The sequence below is a fragment of the Rhineura floridana genome, chromosome 1 (genome assembly GCF_030035675.1).
Source record: "Rhineura floridana isolate rRhiFlo1 chromosome 1, rRhiFlo1.hap2, whole genome shotgun sequence".
Lineage (NCBI taxonomy): Eukaryota > Metazoa > Chordata > Lepidosauria > Squamata > Rhineuridae > Rhineura > Rhineura floridana.
The window spans coordinates 93,469,660-93,491,295 of NC_084480.1; the positions used below are offsets into that span (position 1 = coordinate 93,469,660).

Below are 21,636 nucleotides of genomic sequence, written 5' to 3' on the forward strand. Positions count from 1 at the left end.
CTGATGTGATCTTTGTTTTCCAAACAATGGTAGGCAGTAGGGTGTCCTCCAGATGATTTCTATCATTCCTGAGCATTGGCCATACTGACTAGGACACATGGGAATTGTAGTCCACAAAAGCTGGAGGGTACCACATTGGCTATCACTGTTTTATATTGTTTTTTTGGGGGAAATAATATTTTAATAAGGGGTGATTGTTCTTTTTTGTGTGTGTGAAAAACCACATGGCTCCCAGGCAGGTTGAGAGATGGGATATATATTTAATGTATAAATAAATAAATATGAAAGTAAAAACAATTCCCTAACCCTACTCTAATTCCTATTGGGAGCCTTGTATTAACCATTCAGTCTTGCAACTGAAACTGATTTCATCTTTTCCTGGCCTCTTGATGCATACAACTTATACCAGAGGCCTGTTCGTAAGAAATCATATTACAGGAAATGCTGTCAGCACGTATGATAAATGGATGCTTTTCTTTTTCCTGAAGTGAAAAGATATTAAGTTTCAGATGGCGTTTAAATGTCACTGGTCAAGAGGAAAGAAAAGGTAATTGTATTTTCTTTTTAGCATTTTTAGTACAAGACTAACTAACTTTATTATTTATCACTCAGAAATGCTGGTTTATAGGTGATAACTCTATGTTGCTTGCAAGCACTTCAGGCATGACACAAGCCAGGCAATGTTAAGCACTCTTAAGTACCACTAATTTCAGTGCAATTCAAGTAAGGCTAATCACTGCCACAGAAAAAGCCTCTCTCCTAGTAACCTGGGGGTAACGTTTAAATTCCTCTCCTGTGTTTGTTCTACTGCAGTGCAGTTGATTTCATTGTATTAACATTCCATGCATTTGAACAGTGGTACCCAGTGAAGGTATCTTAGCATATTTTACTCCCTGCTGCATGGCTCACCATGTTGCTGGCATGAGCAAGATTTTTTTCCCTTAGCAGCAACCACATGTGACATTAAATAAGTACGTCTAAATGAGTGTTGGGAGAGAATTACACATATCCTTCAATTTCTCCTATTGATAATGTCAAACTGACTTTAAGGCTGCCATTCTGTACACACTTAACCTGAATGGGAGCAATTCTAATTGAATTCAATGGGGCTTATTTCTGAGTAAACATTTTGAGTTGCAGCCAACCAAGTTCTGCTCAGAGGAGACCCACAGAAATTAATGGAGCTAAGTTAGTTATGTCCATTAAGTCTAATGGGTCTACCTTGAGTATGGCTAATATTTGATACAACCCATTAGGATTGCACTGTAAAACTTCAGCATCTTCAAAAAACATCAGAATTCTATACACTTTTTCTCAGACCCAACATCTTCAGTGGGGTCTACTTTATAAAAATGTAAGAAGAGTTCTGCTGGATCAGGCCAAAGGCCCATCTAGTCCAGCATCCTCTTCTCACAGTGGCCAAACAGATGCCTATGGGAAGCTCTCAGACAGGACCTGAGTTCAGAAGCACTCGCCCCACTTGTGAATCCCAGCAGCTGGTATTCAGAGGCATACTGCCTCAAATAGTGGAGGTAAAACATAGGGGAATAGGAGGAAGGAAAACCCAAATGCTAGAAAAATAAGTATTTATTTGTAATCCAAGACCAACGCCTTTATGTATTTAGGCCTTCACAGAGCTTGGAAGATTACTTTTAAAAAGTAATAAATTACAGTTACAGTTACATGGCCCCAAAAAAGTACAGTAGGGCCCCGCTTATATGACGGGTTAGGGACCAGGCCCCCGCAGTAAAGCGGAAATTGTCGTAAAGCGCAACCCATTGACTTTAATGGGTCACACGAAAATGATGCCAAAATGCCGCAAAACGGCAAAATCGGCTTTAAAACGGGGAATTTCCCCTGATTGAAAGCCACCGCATCAGCGGAACGCCGGAAAGAGGAACGCCGGAAAGCGGGGCCCTAGTGTAGTAATTACCATTACAATTACAATTGCTCTGAAAGTAACTGATTACTTTACTTTTACTGAAAAGTAATTGCTGCAATTACATTTTAGTTACCTTTTTTAAAAAAATTGTGTACAAGGTGCTGGCCTTGGCTGCTGCACATCTAAGTAGCCTAAAACAACATTAAAAATAAGCACGCACACACAGAGGGTAGTAGAATAATTTTTTTTATCCATAAGATTAACAGAATGGCATAACAGAATCTCACATCCCCGCATCCCACCCCCAGCAATGATGATGCCCCAACACACATATTTTTGTATATATATATTGCGTCCAGCTCTTTTCTCCATCCACTCCTGTCAATTTTTAAACAATTGTTTTCTCCATGCCGTCTCGCTCTCCACCTCCTCCCTCATTGCTTCTTAAGCACCCATAAAGCATGAAGGAAGAACAACGCTGCACAGAAGCCCAATTTGAAGCAATGATTTTTATTCACAAATCAGAGGAGCAGAAGACTTCCCCTGCTCCCCCCCCCAAGTAATGCACAAAAGTAATGCTGGAAACATTACAATTACTCCTCAAAAGTAATGAAGTTACTACTCATTCTATTACCAGCAAAATGTAATGAAGTTACCCACTCGTTACTCAAAAAAGTAATAAATTACAAGTAATTTGTTACTTGTAACTAGTTACTTTCAAGCTCTGGGCCTTCATCAGGGGAATAAAGACTGGCAAGAAGTATCTTCCAATAAGCAAACTGCTTTCACCGATGCAAATGCCAGGCAGTTTGCTTATTGGAAGATACTTCTTGCCAGCCTTTATTCCCCTGATGAAGGCCTAAATATGCAAAGGCTGAAATGCATTGGGCTTGGATTACAAATAAATACTTATTTTTCTAGCATTTTGGTTTTTCATCCTCCTATTCCCCCGGTTTTACATGCTAGCCACTTTCTGTTGTTGTTGGAGGTAAAACATAGTCATCATGGCTAGTAGCCATTGATGCTTCCTAGTAAGTGTGTTTAGCAGCCAGCTCCAGGTTTGACAGGACCCTCAGTAAAGTGCTGTCCATGGGCTCTCTCCTATGAACCCTACCCCTGGACTTACCTGGTGGCCCTAGCAGGTTGCTGTGAGCCATCATTTAAAATTCCAGACAATGCCCTACTCAGCTTGACTCTGGGAATTGTGGGAAATTTCAAATGATATTGGCTTATTGTCCTGTTCAGAGCGGGATTCACAAGGCTGAGATACAGGTGCAATTAAATCTTGTTTTATTAAAGTAATGGATACATCAAAAGCACTGCGCTTCATAGAAACCTCTAAGCTAGCTCACTAGAATTCCCTAACTGCACTCTAGACATGCTCTGCAATGTGTGGAGAAAGTTGACTCAGCAGCTCAACCCAGAGAGCTGCAGTCTTAAGTAGGGAAAGTTTTAGATCGTAATCTCTGACTCCTTTGCAAGTCCTGCCTCTGTCCTGTCCGCTTCTCACAGCGTCGAGAGCGGGGTGATGGGGTGTGTGCTTCCAATGGCTCATCCAAAAGAACTGTCTCCTTAGCAACCGGCTCAAGGTCATGGGGCGGTGATGCGCTTGAAGCATCCCAAGAGCCACTTGGTAAAGGGGGAGTCAACGCGCCCTCCAAAACATCTTCCAACGGCTCATCCAACCTGACTGGGGGCGGCGCGCTCTCCTCTTCGGAGACCGCGCCATCCATGGGAACTGGCCCGGACTCAACCTCACTCCCCCGCCCAAGGTCTTGCTGAGACTCAACAACAACTGGGTCTTCCGCGCCTTCTGACAGCTGGGAAACCTGAAACTCATGTCTTCTCCCTCCCTGGCCCTCGTGGGGGAGTGGAGGCTCAACACTTATAGCCTCCGCCTGTTCGGTGTGATGGTCCCACTCCCAGAGCAGGCATAGGCGGCCTTTTCTGGGATACTTCTGCTTGAGAATGCTGCGGGACAACAGGCCTATGTTTTTAGCTTTGCAGTGTAACCATACTTGATATCGTATACCTTACTAATTATTGTTCCAATGAATAATGGTTATTATTATTTATAAATGTAATCTATCTTTTCAAAATGTTGTAACCATTTAGATGCTTGGGTGTTATACAAATGAAATAACTCTAACTGCAGAGGTTATCAGAGGTTATCAGCATGGTTTATTGATTGAATGAAAAAAGACTATGCAAAACAAAATCATTTTAAAAGTCTACTGTACACTAAAAAAAGTATGACAGATTACAAAACAAGTAAATTGTCATAAGTAAAAGTGAAGTTATGGCTATGACATTTGCACAAAGCAAATATTTTTATAACAGAAAAAAACTGTGATTCAGAGTTATCAATACTAATGAAAGTGCCTAGTTTTAAATATTACTCTAGCTTTTAAACTGAAACATGTTTCTTGAGCTGTTCTTTCTCTTAAAGTTCTGTCATATCTCTCCAAGTTGTTATTATAAAACTGCTTTTCAGAAAAACTGCCCCTCTGTAATATTCAGGGATGCCAACTTTTCAACTGGCAGCTATAACTGTGTCTTCAACAGTATCTTAATATACATATATTATTAGCTTTTACAGCAAGAAAATAAGAATTACCAACTGAATTCTGTATATCAAGCTATTGTGAAATGCACAAGAGCTGGCCAGGCTAGCTTTTCTACCCAATTGACATTCTTGGCTATTGTTTTAAAAATACACTCAAGCACATTCTCAAATTGTAAACCCTGTTTCTGTGCTAAATCCCAAGCAGCCCAGGGAAGTTTAAAGCAAAAAAGTCCCTGTTCCTTGAACTCATCGTTTTCTTGGATGGGAGTCCTGTTTTAATTCATTTTTATTACAGCTGTGCCCAATTTCAAATGATTTTCTTAAAATCTCCTGAGTTTAAAAAGTTGTTTAATAGTTGGGAGAGGACTGAAGCTGATGTGAGAAAAATGCAGGGCACCCCAGAACTGTGCACAGATCTGGCACATACATGCAGGATTCTAGACTACAGTCTATTGCTGACAGTAATTTCAACTGCAAAGTGGCATGGGGAAGAGGAGGTTCTGAACAGCAGAGTAAACAAGTTTACTGCAAGTAATCACCTTTTCTCCAAGGATGCAATTACAGAAAAATTGCCATTAACTACAGCTATGTTCAGACACCAGCCTTCCCTGGTGACCATACCACTAAATAAATGGCACTTCTAGGAAATGGTACCAAACACCACAGTCACTGATTTGATAGCGATGGTATGCTGATCCCACTAGTCCAAAGAATGATCAGCAGGGGAATCAGCATAGTCCTCTTGCGGGCTGGAAATGTCAGATATGCTAGTTCTGGACACCTGGCATTTGCAGCAACCCTGTCATCTGAAAAACAGCTTTAATTAGGCTTTAGTTCTTACAGTGCTCCAGTAGATAGGGCACATACACAGAAATTGCCGCTATCAAAAGAAAGGTCTTAAAGAATTCAGATGCCTATTTTTGGTCTAAAGAAATTACAGTATAGCACATATCTTAAAGTATCAGTTTTTCTACTCTTTTTGTATAAGAAACCTTTTCTAAGGGTAGACAGAGCCATGGTTACATATTATGATAACTATCCCATGATAGCCTGATCATTTGAAGCTTCCATTATGCATCAACTACCATAAACATAGATAGCTTTTTTTTAAAGAGCTTATATTGGCACTTAATACCGATGAAGTTTTCCCATTTGTTTTGGTGAAATTAAACCTTGGATTCTCCAGTGACGTATGAATTCCAGACCTCATATGTGGATACTAAGTGATACTTTTGTAGTGTAGGAAGGAACCGTCTCTGTAAAGAGAAAATATAAATATATAATGTTAGTTGTCAATCATTGAATGTTGATAGCTTACTTTGTTAGGCAGGTGTTGAAACAATTGTTGGAATAAGGTATACTCTTACACCCAAATCCTGCAAACATTTTTCATTAATAGCTTTTGCAGTGGAGAGGCTTTGGAATACATGGATGCTTCCCACACAATGTAGAACATTTAACTGTAGGATCTTACATCACATGAGGAGCCTCCAAGAATAGAGAAGACTCCCTGTTGCAGAGGTAATGGTGAAAACAGTGATGGTGGGGGTGGGAGGAGCCACAGAATTTTGGGGGTGTGGTGACAGTCCCTGTTGCCATACATATCCTGTTCATGGGAGGAATGTATGAAAAGAGTTTCAGTGTGTAATGGTTACTATGCAATCAGGAATAACGGACTGACACTCAGGGTGCTTCAATCAGATACCAGCAAACTCAGGTTGCACAGTTACAGTTGATTGGGAAGTCTTGTGCAACAAACCTGGTTTCCAAAAAAACCTGGCTTTCTTGCAATAAGAAAAGTGACAGGGAAATGCAACTGACATTGTCTCTGGGTGAGGAATTGGAGCCACAATTTATTTATTTATTAAATTTATATCCAGCCCTTCCTCCCAGTAGGAGCCCAGGGCGGCAAACGAGAACACTAAAAACACTCTATAACATCAGAAAAACAGACTTTAAAATATATTAAAACAAAACATCTTTAAAAATATATTTTTTAAAAAAGTGTTCAAACCTCTTAAAAAGCAATTAAAAAGCAGCTTCTGGACCAACCTCAAGGGCAACCCCACACAGAACGCATTACAGTAATCCAGCCTGGAGGTCACTAGTGCATGGACAACAATGGTCAGGCTATCCTGATCCAGAAATGGCCGCAACTGTCTTACCAGCCAAAGCTGGTACAAGGCACTCCTAGCCACTGAGGCCACCTGGGCCTCTAGCAACCAAGATGGATCCAGGAGCACCCCCAGACCTGCTTTTCAAGAGGGAGTACAACCCCATCTAAAGCAGGTAACTGACCAATTATCCAAACTCGGGAACCACCAACCCACAATGCCTCCATCTTGCTAGGATTTAGACTGAGTTTATTGGCCCTAATCAAGCCCACCACCAAGTGCAGGCAGGGGTCCAGGGCTTGCACAGCCTCTCCTGATTCAGATGTTACAGAGAAATATAGCTGGGTATCATCAGCATACTGGTGACACCTTGCCCCAGATCTCCTGATGATCACTCCCAAGGGCTTCATATAGATGTTAACATTGGGGACAAGATGGTACCCTGCAGCACTTCACAGCACAACTGCCAGGGAGACGAAAGACAATTGCCCAGTGCTATTCTCTGAAAACAACCCTGGAGATAGGATTGGAACCACTGTAAAACAGTGCCTCCAAAACCCATCTCACCAAGTCGGCCCAGAAGGATACCATGGTCAATGGTATAAAAAGCCACTGAGAGATAAAGTAAGAATAACAGGGTTGAACTGCCTCAGTCCTTGTCCCGATAAAGGTCATCCATCAGGGCTCTACAGTGCTAGAGAGGGTACTCAGGGGCAACTGTCTTATGAGCCTGATGCTCCCTATTGTTCCACAGCGTGACAAGAGCTTCAACACCTGCTCTATCTACTGGGAACTGCTGGGCATTCAGGAATTGGGGATTCCATTAGCCTCCGAGAGTGGACCATCTTAATCTGTCTACCACCTCTTCAGGGGAGGATCAGAGCTGTAAGTCTAAACTTCACCAGGAAGTGTTCTGGCCATGACGATGGGGTGACATCCACCTTCCCTATCTCCAGAACACCCCTTCCTCCATCTGGAGCAAAAACCAAGTTGAGGGTGTGCCCTACCCTATGTGTTGGGCTGGTGACAACTTAAGACAGCCCCATGGTCTTCATGAAGTCCCGAGCAGGAACACTAGAGGCAGCCTCAGCATGGACACTGAAGTCACCCAGACCTATCATTCTGGGTTCCTCCAAATCCACAGCTGAGATTGCCTCTGCCAGCTCGGTCTCCCTGTCTCCTTGACCTGAGACCAGGTGCAGGCCCTCACAGCCAGCTCCAATACAGAGTATTTTCCTGGTGACAGAGATGGAAGTTCTGTAGACCACAGCAACTCCTCCTCCCCCTGTCCCTGCAGCCTGTGCTGGTGTATCCAGGTGGGCAACACTGGGTCAGAACAACTTCTCCCAGCTCACCCACCCATGTCTCGGTAATGCACACCAAGTCAGCACCCTCATTCATGGACAAATCATGGATGAGTGTGGTCCTATTGTGTACCCATCTGGCATTAAACAGCAGAACGCACAGGCCAGTGGACACAGCAGATAAGCAACGAGGAGCCTGTCCATGTGAGGAGTGGGAGCAAGGAACAAGGCATAGATAGACTTGCCTTGCTGACCACCTTCCCATGGCTATACCTCTCACTACCCATGATCACTGAGTTTGGGGTGGCATCACCCATGTCCCTCCTTACTAAGACTCCTCCTAAACACCTGATATGGACCCAACAACAGCCCAACAACAAAACCTATCAGAAACGGTTATCCCAGTAGGCCTCTGAGAGAACTGAGAACAGTCAGACCCACTCAATATCTTTCACACAGGGCACATCTACTCCCCCCCATCTCATGCCCAGGGAGGGTCAGCCTTCTGCCAGTTGCAGACTCTCACTCCAAAGGCATCTGGCGACTTTCTCCTACCATTCAGTTCACTGCACGGGCTCTCACCCTGCACAGGAACTACACATGCACTGTATACCCTCCCCACTACCAATCTCCTTTAGATTGTTTTTTTAAAAAATAGAAGGGGCTAGCGCCCTTACCCTCAAAACTCCCCAAGGGGCTCTCTGAGGGATGACCCCCTTTGGTGTTGCCTCAATTATGAAGTCTCATCTATGTATACAAGGCTTCAGTTTCCACAAAGGTGTGAAACATGTTGAAGTCTTGGTTGTTCTACTATTTTATTATTAGCTGACAATATACAGTTTAGGGCAGCATGCCAGATCCTTCAATAGCCAGAATGATCATTCTTGGTCTCAGTTCAGACTCTCATAGATCTCTGTTTTTATGTGTTTGGACAAGTCATAAAGTTCATACAAGTGTCATCTATAGTTACTCCTGACCTTACACAATTATACATATAACCTTCTTGATTATTTTCCCTAAAGCTTCTGCCCCAGACTGTCTTCCTATAATCTAGCTGTTAACCTATTCCCTCAATGGCTCCCAGGTGGAGTAATTATTTACTTTCAAGAAGCATGAATGGGCTGCTTGCCCTAAAAACTGGCAAAGATTTGTAGGTGCTTATGGCAGTGTTTGGCCACACGACAATAAAACAAATATCCAACAGTTTGAGCACACACACAACTTCCAAAACATCTAAGCAACGGCAGAGTTATCCCTCTGTAAATCAACTAAGTTCAACAAATGGGATGCTTCCAACATGATCATTACTGAATGCCTACCCTTCTCTGAATTACAGGGATGTCTCCCAACTGGATCTTTGTAATTTGATTCAGCCTATGGGTGTTTTCACAAATGATACTGAAAACTTCAGTACGGATGGCAACTTACCATCTATTCACAACCTTAGCTTGAAATGTATCACTTGTGAATGTTGTTGATATAGGATGGATGAAAATCAAAGAGGGCTAGTTTTGAATCAAATACTCAAGGAGCTTTTTCTGAGTAATCCTAAATGGGATGGGTGGGGAACATTAAGGAACAGATGATCTGTCACTTCCAAAACACTGACAACCGGCTCTGGCCAAGGCAGGAGGTGGGGCCATTTTCTCCAGGTTTTTCTCTTTGGTGGTTTTTAAATCCCCCCCCAGCTCATTCAAATCAATAAGTTTCAGGCTGGCATAGTTAAGGGACCCAATTCAGAGGACTGTTGGGGGAGTGAGGGAGCTTTGGTTCCAGCAGATCCAAGGTCACCCTGACTTGCAGGGTCACTGATTGCATATTGGCTTCTGATAGCCATGTGCAGTATGCAAGAAACGCTGAGGGCAGGGCCAGTATGCACAGGTCAGGTTGGGCCCCCTACACATATTTAGCACTCCCATGATCAAGCTGAATGCCTGGGCAGGCCTTCTGATACTAGAACATTTTCTTCAATCGGCGGTTGAACCATCATCCCTAGTAGGAAATGAGGGGAATGGGCTTGATGAAGGCAGGTACCAAGATGAGAAACAATGCCACCTTTTTTCCCTGTGTCTTCAACAGGTGCTGTTTCCAAGCATAGGGATGCAGTGATGGAAAAGCTGTATCACTTGCATTTCTGCCTGTAACGCATCTGTTAAAAGGATAAAGCCTAACTGGAATTTTCTTAATTCTGGGCCTATACATGATTCAGCATTACAATGGCCTTTCTTGGAAATGGATCTGTGTATAAACTTTTCCCATACTATATTTTTTAGATACATGAGTGACCTATAAGAGGGCAAAGGGGTTCAAATATAACATGAAGAGAAAAGCTGCTATTGAATTGAAACTGTGGTGGTATTCTGCATTTTTTTGGCAATCACTGAAGATGAGAAATAAATTATGGCTGCAAGTTTATGCCTAATAACTGGGCTATTTTTTAAAATTTATGCAACAATATCTTACAATAAAGATTATATAGGCTCTACAAAACAAACATGTAGCAATTTGGGTTAAGCGTGTCATAGGGAAATAAATATTTCCTTCAAAGAGGCAAATTCATCCCCGATTCTTGTGGCTCCAAACAGCATCAATCAAGAACCTGTTCTATATGATAGGCTGGATCCAGGCTTGCTGTTTCAAAAAGGGACTGAGATCCAAAGAAGTCTAACAATGGACTAGGGATGGGGGAGAATATCCACCATCCAACCTATCCAATTGGATTTATTACTGGATTTTGACATAATCTGATAATCTGCTGTGTTTTCAGACTGGCATTGATTTCTTGCAGTGTCACAGCTGTCATCAGCATGGTTTTTTTAAAAATCTGCTCTGAATTTTACACGGTTGTCTTCAACATTGACTTTTCTTTAAGCTTGACTACTGTCAAGGTGATAAGGATCACCACTTACATCCATTAACCTCCCTCCAATTTTCTTCTCACACCCATTAAATTGTAGTACAGAGCAGACTTGGTCAGGATTCTCCCCACAGGCTTTTGAACCTCTGCTCTGTGTATGTGTGAGTGAGTGAGTGAGTGAGTGAGTGAGTGAGTGAGTGAGTGAGTGAGTGAGTGAGTGAGTGAGTGAGTGAGTGACAACTATAAATTCTCAAAAAAGAAGTTAAAATAAGCAGTGGTGGTTGACTTTTCAACAGTAAAAATCAAAAGTACAGCAAAACAAGAATAATGAAAGTGGGGGGGAGTCATCTTTTATCAGCACATCAGTTAGGCTGAGGTAAGAGACAGACTCAATGGGCGATTATCTGCCTAATTGATATGTAAATAGAAAAAAAAGGTGGAACAAGCACCTACAGCATAAGCAGTGTGGTAAGCATTTTCATTAAAAATTACGGGTTTTTTTGCTTAAAAAAACCAGCAGATTGGCAATTGCAAAACAAACGGGAACAAAAAAATGGTGGATCGACATTGTAAGCCAGACTGTTGGAATTAAAACAGGTAGTAACCAGCTAGCAAACCCCATCCCTACAATGGAGTAAGGGGGGAGGCAATTTTTGCTCATTCCCCCTCCCCCCTGTATTGTAGGAACATTGAAAGCTACCTTATACTGAATCAGGACATTGGTCCATCTAGTCCATTGTTCTACTCTGACAAGCAGCAGCTCTCCAGGATTTCAGAGAGAGAGGGATTTTCCAAAACCTACCTGGAGACACCAGGGATTGAATCTGGGACCTTCTGCATGCAAGGGAACTGCTCTGCCACTGAGCTGCTGCCCCTACCCCCTAATTCTGGGTCCATAAACAAACTAGAGGAATGTGGAATTCTTCAGAGGAATTCTGAAGAACCCTATTCTTCAGAACTAGATACACACCATACATTTAAAGCATACACACCAAGAATCCTGGGTACTGTCGTTTGTAGCTCTGTGAAGGGTAAACTACAGTTCCTGGGATTCTTTGCAGTGTGCTTTAAATGTATTATGCGCATGCAGCCAAAGACAAACTTGTGTAGCAACTTCTAGGCTGTTGGAACTGCCTGGATCTTGTGACCTTAGGGCAAGTTCCCTAGTGCTAAATTATAAGATCTACTGTTAAATTATAAGATCTAAATGCTTACATCCTTCAGCCTCCAGCAATATCTCTCACACTGTTTGAAGAAGTTCCTTGATCCTCCAGAGCAGCTTTTGGATAGCGGGATAAGGGAGAATAGGCAAAAATTGTCTTCCCTTATCTACCTCCAATGGGAAACTACCATGAGTGAAATACCACCCAGGAGGAGTTTGGATCCAACCCACAGAGTGTTTCTGCCAGGCCTGGCAACCAAGAGGTCTTCTGTATCTTTAAAAGTTGTGCAGGGGGAAGGAAGAATTCCACCTTGTGGTTTTTCTCATTACAGGGTAGCAAGAACACCTGCACTTGGCTGACTTTCTCTTCTCCTAAAGATACAGGATCAGTCTCAGGCCAGGAACCTGGCGACCCTAATTTCCACATATGGGAAAACTTCATCTTCTTAATTTACAACACAGTAAAAAAAAAAAGACAACCTTAGTGGGGCCTGACATTTAAAAGATGGCTCCTGCAGGCAAATAAAAATGATGATACCAATAGCTTCCAATGTGATTGTTTAATATGCAATAGCTTTTAAAGCACTACACCGCACTCACCATACAACAAGAACAAAAAAGGCACACAGAAAAATGGCAGGGACATGAAAAGGAGGGCAGGTACAAAGTCTCGGGGGGGTGGAAGAAATCAGGCCCTTGTGGAGTCAGGGGTGAAGGAGCTTAATGGTCTATAATTTTGTAGTTTCTAGCACATATAGGAATGGTTAGATGATCAACCAAGAGTTATTAAATAACGGGGCAGAGTTGCTTTAAGGAACATGGCAATGACAATGGAATGAGAGAGGAAAGCAGTCTGGTAGGACAAAAAAATTTAATTCCCACCCTTCTCTCTTTTTAAAAAATATCCTTCTTGCATATTTCAAGCAGAATCCATAACAAGATTTAGAAATTTTCTTTCTTTCTTTCTTTCTTTCTTTCTTTCTTATATGCTATTCTCAGGAATCCTAATTCTGTGCCAAATTCTATGAAACACCTCACATAGGATCACAATTGACTAACATTTTTCTAATGTGTCAAAGAAACTAGCATCCGAATACACTGGAATGAAAAAGGAATTAGGTTGTAGTCTCATTCATGCGTGTCTGTACCTCTTTCTCTTAGGTCTGTAATGTAGGCTTTCATAAATTCTTTTTCAAACAGCTCACGATCACGGTCACTTTCTCTTATTTCTTCCATCTCTTGAAATGAGGTTGTTTCGAGAGGGTTATCCTTGAGGCTTATAAATCTGTGAGAAGATGAAATATTAGCATGAAGTGGGTTATATAATGTTTCTTATCATGAGCAGACTGCAACTTGCTATATGCCAAATGATTTATTGCCCTATAAATTTCCTGTTCTTCCTACTTTGTGACGGAGCCAAGTCAATTTATCTACTGGGCACAAGTTTGCTACGCTGTTTGTGGGCATGTTCGTCACAGACCTTTAATGCTAATTAGCTAGAATAAATATTAATTCAGAAGTGGCCTTGTGGAGGCAGACATGTACAACACTGAGAGCATGTGTGTAATTATTGAGTCAAAAGGTGTATTTCCCATCTGCTGTGGAACATGAAAACAGTTTACACTCCACCCTCTTAGTCTATAAATACTACTTCAAACAGCAATCTTTTGGGGGGGGAAACAGAGGAAAAATATTTTAACTCAAAGGGAGGACTTTCCCTAGAGTTACAAAGAGGTAAACTTCCAGATTTCCATGTGAGTCAACTCCCATATCCCTTATGTCTTAAAGACAAGGATTGCTGGTCCTGGAGGCAGAGGACTTAAACCACTGATATGCTTGAACTTGCTGAACTTGGCAGCTAGGAAGTATGGATTACAGAATTAAGAGGGCTAAGGGAGTCTTTATCTTATCTTCAAATATGGTTGTGATACATAGTGATTAGGGATGGGATCTATTGGCCTGTGCCAGTTCAAAATAAATCTGTTGACCTAACAGGCCTAACAGGCTATCAATTCAAGTTCATTCTTTGTCCTCTAGCCACTGCTTTTATTTCCCCCTCAGAAAAATATTGTTATTAATATCTATATTTTAAAAAGAAATATAAATATTTTGAAAGGCAATGTCAATAAATTAAAGGAAATATCAATAAATTGAAGGAAACATTAAAAAAGCTATTTTAATATCAATATTTTATACGTGGATTTTTTAATTTAAATATCTGTTTCTGAAAATAGCCATGGAAAATCACAATATAAAAATCTGATCTGCAACAATAGTGAATAAGCAGATTAATGGAAAATTTGGTACCAAATCTGAATTGAGCAGAATTCTAGCACATCCCTTAAGAGTGAAAAAGTCCACAAAATTCAAATAATTAACCATTTAAATGGCTCCATTAATTGTTGTGGGCAGCTCTCCCTTACATCCCTGAGGACATTTCAAAATACCTTCTTAATAAGAACCATGAAGAATAACCTATTCAAACAATGAGATGGTTCTCTCTATCCTTTTTAAATCTGTGTTGACTCCAACGAAGCCTTGTGCAAATGCAACAACTTCCACTTGTGTGACAGAACTTTCCCTCCCTCTTCTCCCATAGCATTCTCCTGATCTCCTCTCCAACTTGCTCCCAAGGGTTGGGGGAACCCACAGTGCAGATGTGGGTGGAGTGCAGGAGGTGCAAGGGGTGGGAGAGGGAAAGGAAATTCCATTGTTCAAGCAAAAGTCATTCTGTTTGCACAATATCTTCACTGGATACAAGCTTCTACCTCTATACTTCTTTTCCAGTCACTCTATATCACTCTTCTCAGTTTCCCCCCAAGTCTCTCAGCATTTGTTCCCTCTGAGCACACTCAGTCCTCACTAACTATTGTGGTTTTTTTGGGGGGGGGGATTATCTCCTTAAAGATTTTATTAACGATTTTTACAAATTTTGGGTTTCCGCCAAGTCTGCCAATGCCCTCCTCTTGTGTGTGGGTGCTGCTGTTATGTCTACTTAAGTGCAGGATCTCTCCTCTGAAGATTAGAAACAAACTATTCGATGATTCCTTCAGAAGTGCTATAGAGATAGGTAAACAATCAAGAACTCTTAGTTGGACCTATCAGTTCCCCAACAGCAAACCAAGGCTACAGTTTCTCAACTACCTGAAAGTATTTCCCTGATATTTCCCCCCTTGTTTTACAAGCATGTATGTCAAGATGTTTCTTCAGGAGTCTGTTTATAATACATTGTAACCTGGCCAATATGGCTTAATCTGCTCTGTGTATGTGTGTGTGTGTGTTGGGGTGGGGAGATGCTGGACTAGATTCCATCCACTGCAGAATCTAAATGAATAAATCCAGGAAAGAGAAGAGGAAGAGCTTTGTTTAACATTTTATTCATTACTTACTTTAAGCCGGTGGTTGATTCACATACAGCTGTGGGCATCTGAACCAACCCTTCACTGCTCACTACCAGTAAAGTGAGTTTTGACATGTTGACCAAAGCTTGAGGAAGATACGTCAGTTTGTTTTTCTGCAGGAGAAGAGTCTGTAATTCTTCTAGCCTTAGGGGATTAAAAAGAGTACCATAGTTAAATGTGTTATACTTTATTATATACCAGCAAACTGCCTGTTGATCTGACAAGCTGTATTTGCCAGGCAAAGAGAGTGATTGCCTAGCATGACAAGAGTCTTCTCTCCCCTTCTCTACCATCCTGTGTCAAGAAGAGGGGACTTGTTCATTTTCCCTAGATGCCAGTCCATCACGTGGGTAGTAGTCTGTCATCTGAGTCCAAGGACAGGAAATGCGCTGAAGCTTGCAGCTTGAGGGGGCATCGCTGGCTTGTAGACCCCAGTTCATTTCCTGTCCTGGTCCAAGGCAGACACATCAGAACTACTCTCCACGTGAGTTCTTCCCAATCTTTTAAATTCCCTGATATTTATTTTTTTTTGCTCCCTTCTTTGTCGAGGGTTAAGGGGCCAAAGATCCCTTCCCCCCCTTTTGTTGTTCTTTTGTCATCCGTTTTTCTCTTTTTATCCCTTTAAAGTTTTTTAAAAGTTTTTGGCGTGAATGGGCGCCATTTTGACTGGCTCCGCTGAGGCCGCATGGTGGGGAGCCCGACTCAGTCCTCTTGCCGGGACTGTGGAATGGGGGCAACTGAGTTGAGTTCCTCGGAGGCTCCCCCCTCCCTCGTTCTCTGTGGCCTTACTGGGGCAGAGCAGCAGCAGCCCATTGGCGGTTGTGGCCGTGGCTAATTTGTTCCACCATGGCATGGCGAGGTGTCCTCGTTGCGGTGGCCACCACTTGCCCTACCGGTACAACGCGGTGGGGTTTTTTTTTGTGGCTGCAGCCACGGCTGTCACATCACCACCACTGGCAATCAGCTGGCCATTGGGATCCAACACAGTCGGTCCTGACGCAGCTCTTCCCTTTCCTTGCAGCTTCTGCCACTTGTATCCAACATGGACCCCCGGTGATCAGCTGGCCAGCGGGTCCAACACAGCCCATTCAGCCCCTTTTTTCTTGCAGTGCATTCTTCTCCTTTTTCGGCACTGAGATTGACACTGCTGCTGACGATCAGCTGGCCGGCGGGGCCGTTGCAATTGCCCCCATGTGATCAGCTGGCCGACCCTCCACGTTGTCGCTCAGTTCCTCCAGCGCCCCCTCCTGGTCTAAAAAATAATAAAAAATAAAATAAAAATAAATAAATAAGTCGCTAAGTTCCTACAGCTGGTGGGGAAAAAAAAGAAATTAAATTAAAAATAGTGTAAATAAGTAAGTTTAAGGTAAAACATGACATGTTAGGCCAGACCTCTAGCTCCACCTCATACCAGTAGTGGTACTGGGCAGAGCAGAACTCGCTTATACCTTGGATCCTAAGTTCCCACCCCATATCAATTGCAGTACTGGGCAGAGCCAAACCTCGACTGGCACTCGCATGTCAAGCTCCCACCGCATACCAATTGCGGTACTGGGCAGAGCAAGCCTTGGCCGGCATTCAGATGTTATGCTACCACCCCATACCAATCGCGATACTGGGCAGAGCATGTCTCCGCTGTCATCCAGGTTGTTAAGCTCTCACCCCATACCAGTTCGTGTTACCGGGCAGAGCAAGCCTCTATAGACCACAACCTCGGGGCTAACCTGCCTTCTTCTTCTTTTTCCCTTTGATGCCTTTCCTCTTCTCTAGCATGACAGCGGTCAGAACAGAGACTCATCAAAGAGGACAATGGGCCAGGCAACCTCCTCATAGCCTCTCCTCATGGCCTCTAAGCAGGATACAGCCGAACTGCCTGGTTCGTCACTCGCACAGTCAGCTCAACCTAGGGTGAGCCCATCTCTTCCCCCATCTGGTCAGAACACTGCCCAGCCCCCTCCTGCCACCAAGAAGTCAAGGAAGGCACATCACAAGGGATCCACCAGTCAGCCCTCCAACAGGGCTAGATACATGGGGCAGGAGGAGCAGGCACAGGACCTCATGCCCGAGACAGCTTATAATCTCGAGGACCAAGGCCCCTCAGGACAGGGGGCAGGCAATATATCCACTGTAGAACCCTTGGATGGTGAGTCTAGTGGGCTCTCTCAGCAAACAGCTCATTCGACGCATTCTTCAAGCCGCTCCACTTTGAGCCGGGGCCAGCCTTTGGAGTTTCCTGAGTTCATGGTGAGGTTTAGGGAGGCCTTCTTTAATTCCCTTGCCAACGGCATCAGCTCCTTTCAATCTACAGTCTCTACCCGCCCCTCTGATTCAGGCACCTCTGGTGGGCGAAAAGCTAAGCACAAGTCTCATCACACGATGGAGCCCCAGCCTTCCTCAGAGGAGGAAGGGGAGTTGTCCCCAAGCCCCTTTGACGCGTCGAGAGGCAGGTCCCAAGGGGAGCAACTACAGGACTATGACCTCTCATCGGATCAGGAGTTCTCAGAGGCTGGTTGGAGCACCGACTCTGAGGAGGAGAAGCCTGAGCCTCTCCCGCAGCGCCTCTTCCAGTTTTCGGACCTTGTTTCAAGGTCCATCCTCCCTAAGGGGGAAACACAGCTAAAGGACCCCACGGAGCGTCTTCTGGATTATGCCTTGAGGCCGTCACCATTTGCTTCAGAGCCTCTAACAGCGCATCAGCCTTCGCTAGGGCCTCCCTGGTCTGGCTGAATGAGCTACCAGAACCCTGAGCAGGACCCAGAGCACACTAGGAAGACACTGTTAAAGCTTCATAGGACAGCGTCCTTCATTGCAGATGCCACAATGGACGCCTCTCAATTCATGGCCAGATCCATGGCTGCTCACATTGTGGCATGTCACACTGTCTGGCTCAAGCACTGGGAGGCAGACAATACAGCCAGGGCCAATCTCGCTACTAGGCCCTTCGCCGGAGTCAAGCTTTTCAGCGACAAGATGCTTAAGGAGGTGCTAGTGGATCCCAAGGAAAAGAGAAAACCATACATGGCGACTGCAAGGTGCGAGGAGAGGTGTGTCCAGAGAAGATATATCCCCTACAACTCCTTCCAGTCCTTTTGAGCGGCTAGGCACTCCCCAAGAGGTAGGGACTACAAGCCCACCTCCAGCTACTCATGGGCTAGGCCCCACTATCACACCAAGCAGCGTCCAGTTCAGGGAGGCCGTTCAGACTACGCAGTCACCCCCCAAGCGAGGTGGCAGGCGCCAACAGCAATGATGCCATACACATCGGGGGCGTCTTCTACGCTTTACCCCCACCTGGGAGGCCATCAGGGTGGATGCCTGGGTCCTCAATACAATCACCAGAGGTTATTCATTAGAATTCTCCCATCCACCACGCCCCTGATACATTCCCTCCAGGGTCCCAAAGGATCAATCACAGAAATTCAATCTGTCAGCTGCAGTACAACACCTGGTGGAGATCCAGGCCATGGAGGAGATCGAGAAGTCTCAGCATGGCTCAGGCGTCTACTCTGTCTTGTTTCTCGTGCCCAAACAAGATCTCTCATGGAGGGCGATTCTAGACCTCAAGCACCTAAACAGGTCGATGAAATACCGCAGGTTCAAGATGGAATCCCTAGCCTAGGAGGCGCTGCAGGAAGGTGACTATTTGGCATCCAAAGACCTGAAAGAGGCATATCTCCACATCCAAATCCTTCCTGCTCACAGGAGGTTCCTGAGATTCTCGCTCGGGCACCATCACTTTCAATACAAGGCCCTGCCCTCCGGCCTCTCTTCAGCCCCGAGGGTATTCATGCAGATCATGGCAGCCATAGTGGCCCATCTCCGACTACAGGGAGTACACATCTATCCATACCTTGACGACCTGCTAGTGAGGGAAAGCACGCTACAGTACGCTCGGGACTATGTCCATCTAACCCTGAGTCTTCTCGACTGACGAGGTTTCCTAGTCAACTACAAGAAGAGTCACCTAGCCCCATCTCGACAGCTGCAACATCTGGGGGCCCTCATAGGCACAGATTGCGGCCTCGTTCGGCTCTCCCCTCAAAGAGTACAAACTATCATCCGCCAAAGCAGGTCGGTGGACATCATGAGCCTGGCCAGGGCCCTGGGGCTCTTTATCTTGACCATTCAAATAGTTCCATGGGCTCGCCACCACACACGTTCCCTGCAGTGGGCCCTGCTCCCCCATCAAGTGAACATTGCGAGGTCCCGGCACAAGCAGATTTCCCTGACCAGGGAGCTCTGACAGTCCTTCCAATGGTGGACAAGGCGGGCCAACCTTCTAGGAGGCACCCCCTTCAGGGAACCCCCCCCCAGGACCATAATTACAGCGGACACCGGAGACTGCTGGCATGGGGAGCACACTGCAACACAGCCTACAACCAGGGCACTTGGTCAGAGGAGGAGGCAACTCACAGCATCAACTGGCTAGAACTTTGAGCAGCCCATCTCGCCTCCTTCACTTCAACCAGCTTTTTCATCTCGACAACATCCTGATTTACACTGACAACTCAACAACGAGGGCTCACATCGTCAGGCAAGGGGGAACTCGATCAAGGAGCCTACAGGCAGAGACCACCCTTCTCATGCAGTGGACAGAGCAAAACCTCTCCTCCTTGCCAGCAGAGCACCTCAGCGGAGAGTACAACACCACGGCAGACTGGCTCAACTGCCAGAAGGTTCTACCATGGGAATGGGCCTTACACCCACAGGTATTAAGATTAAGGTATCAAGATTCAGCAGAGATACGGCCGGTTAGAGATAGATCTCTTCGCAACAAATCTCAACCACCAGCTGCCTCGCTTCTTTGTGTGACACTGGTCCCTGGGAGCGGAGGCTGTAGACGCTCGCTCACAACCTTGGCCGAGGGGCCTTCTCTATGCATTCCCGCCTGTCCCTCTCCTAGACCACACCTAGTGGAAGGTGAGGGAGGAGAGGGCCCACCTACAGCTGATTTCTCCCTGGTGGCCACAGAGACCATAGTTCTCGGAGCTCCTCAATCTCTCAGTTGGAGAACCATGGAGACTACCACTAAGGCAGGATCTGCTGTCCCAGGGGCCACTTCGTCACCCGGACCCGAAATGATTGAGCCTGATGGAGTGGCTCTTGAGCAGAGAGCCCTGAGACGCTCAGGCCTTACGTCAGGAGTCATTGACATCATTCTGTCAGCACGTTGCCCATCCATGACAAGAATTTACCAGGCTACCTGAAAGGCATTTGCTAGCTGGTGCCCCTCCAGGAAAATTCACCCATCTAAAGCCAGCACTCCGCAGATTCTAGAATTCTTGCATAGAGGACTCCTACTTGGCCTGAAGGTCACCACATTAAGGAGGCAGACATCAGCCATATCTGCCTTCCTTTCGCCCACTTCTGGTCAGCCAGTTGGCAACAACCCGCTGCTCTGGCATTTCTTCAAGGGGGCAGCAGCCTCACAGCCCCCTGTTGTCCACCGTTTCCCCTCATGGGATTCACATAGGGTCCTATACGCACTACAGAGATCACCCTTCGAGCCGTTAGAGACCATTCCTTTTCAGCTCCTGACCTATAAGGTTCTGTTCCTCATCACCATCACATCAGTCAGATGCGTCTCGGAGCTGGGTGCCCTGTCCATTGCATGCCAGCTCTGCACCTTTCATGAGGACTCTGTGGCCTTAGAACGGACCCATTCTTCATCCCTAAGATCAATGCGACCTTCCACAGGGAACAGGAACTGGTCCTATCATCATTTTGTCCCACCAATACACCCAAGGGAAAAGGAGTTGCATTGCTTAGATGTGACTAGGGCGCTCAGGGTGTACATAGGCAGAACAAGGAAGCTGAGGTCCACAGAGGCAATGTTCATATCATTCCACCCCAGGTCTCTGGGCAAAATGGCCGCCACTCCAACTTTAGCGAGATGGCTAAGGATGTGTATCTGGCTGTCCTACGAGGCCAGCAACTTGACACCACCACCAGGCATAACGGCCCATTCAACTAGGGCAGCCTCCACCTCGGCAGCCTTCGCCACCAAAACTTCTCTGAGAGAAATCTGCAGGGTGGGAAACTGGTCTTCTTCTTCCACCTTCATTAGACACTATAAGATAGACTGTTACGCCTCAGCCGAGGCCTCCTTCGGGAGACGAGCCCTGCAGCAAACGATCTCTACAGATTAGTGGGCTTGCCCCGACCACCCAACTGGGACAGCTTTGGTATGTCCCACGTGATGGACTGGCATCCAGGGAAAATGAACCATTGGTTCTCACCTGAAAGGTGATTTTACTGGATGCCAGTCCATCACGGCCCGCCTGGTTCAGTCCATCGGGGCTTGACAACTATTTCGAGTTTAGAGTCAGGCCGCTGCCAGTGCATGCGAA

At 45.0% G+C, this 21,636-nt stretch overlaps 1 protein-coding gene across 1 annotated transcript in view; it reads right to left on the bottom strand.

Annotated features, from left to right (window-relative positions):
* Positions 1-2,372: 2,372 nt before the first annotated feature.
* The window catches only part of LRRC2 (leucine rich repeat containing 2), an 80,186-nt gene continuing 60,922 nt past the window's right edge, over positions 2,373-21,636 (bottom strand). The window contains exons 7-9 of the mRNA XM_061626236.1: positions 15,275-15,430; positions 13,034-13,170; positions 2,373-5,704 (exon numbers count right to left, since the gene is read on the bottom strand). Of these exons, the coding sequence (XP_061482220.1) occupies positions 5,655-5,704; positions 13,034-13,170; positions 15,275-15,430 (343 nt within the window). The 3' untranslated portion in view covers positions 2,373-5,654. The remainder of the gene's footprint in view (positions 5,705-13,033; positions 13,171-15,274; positions 15,431-21,636) is intronic.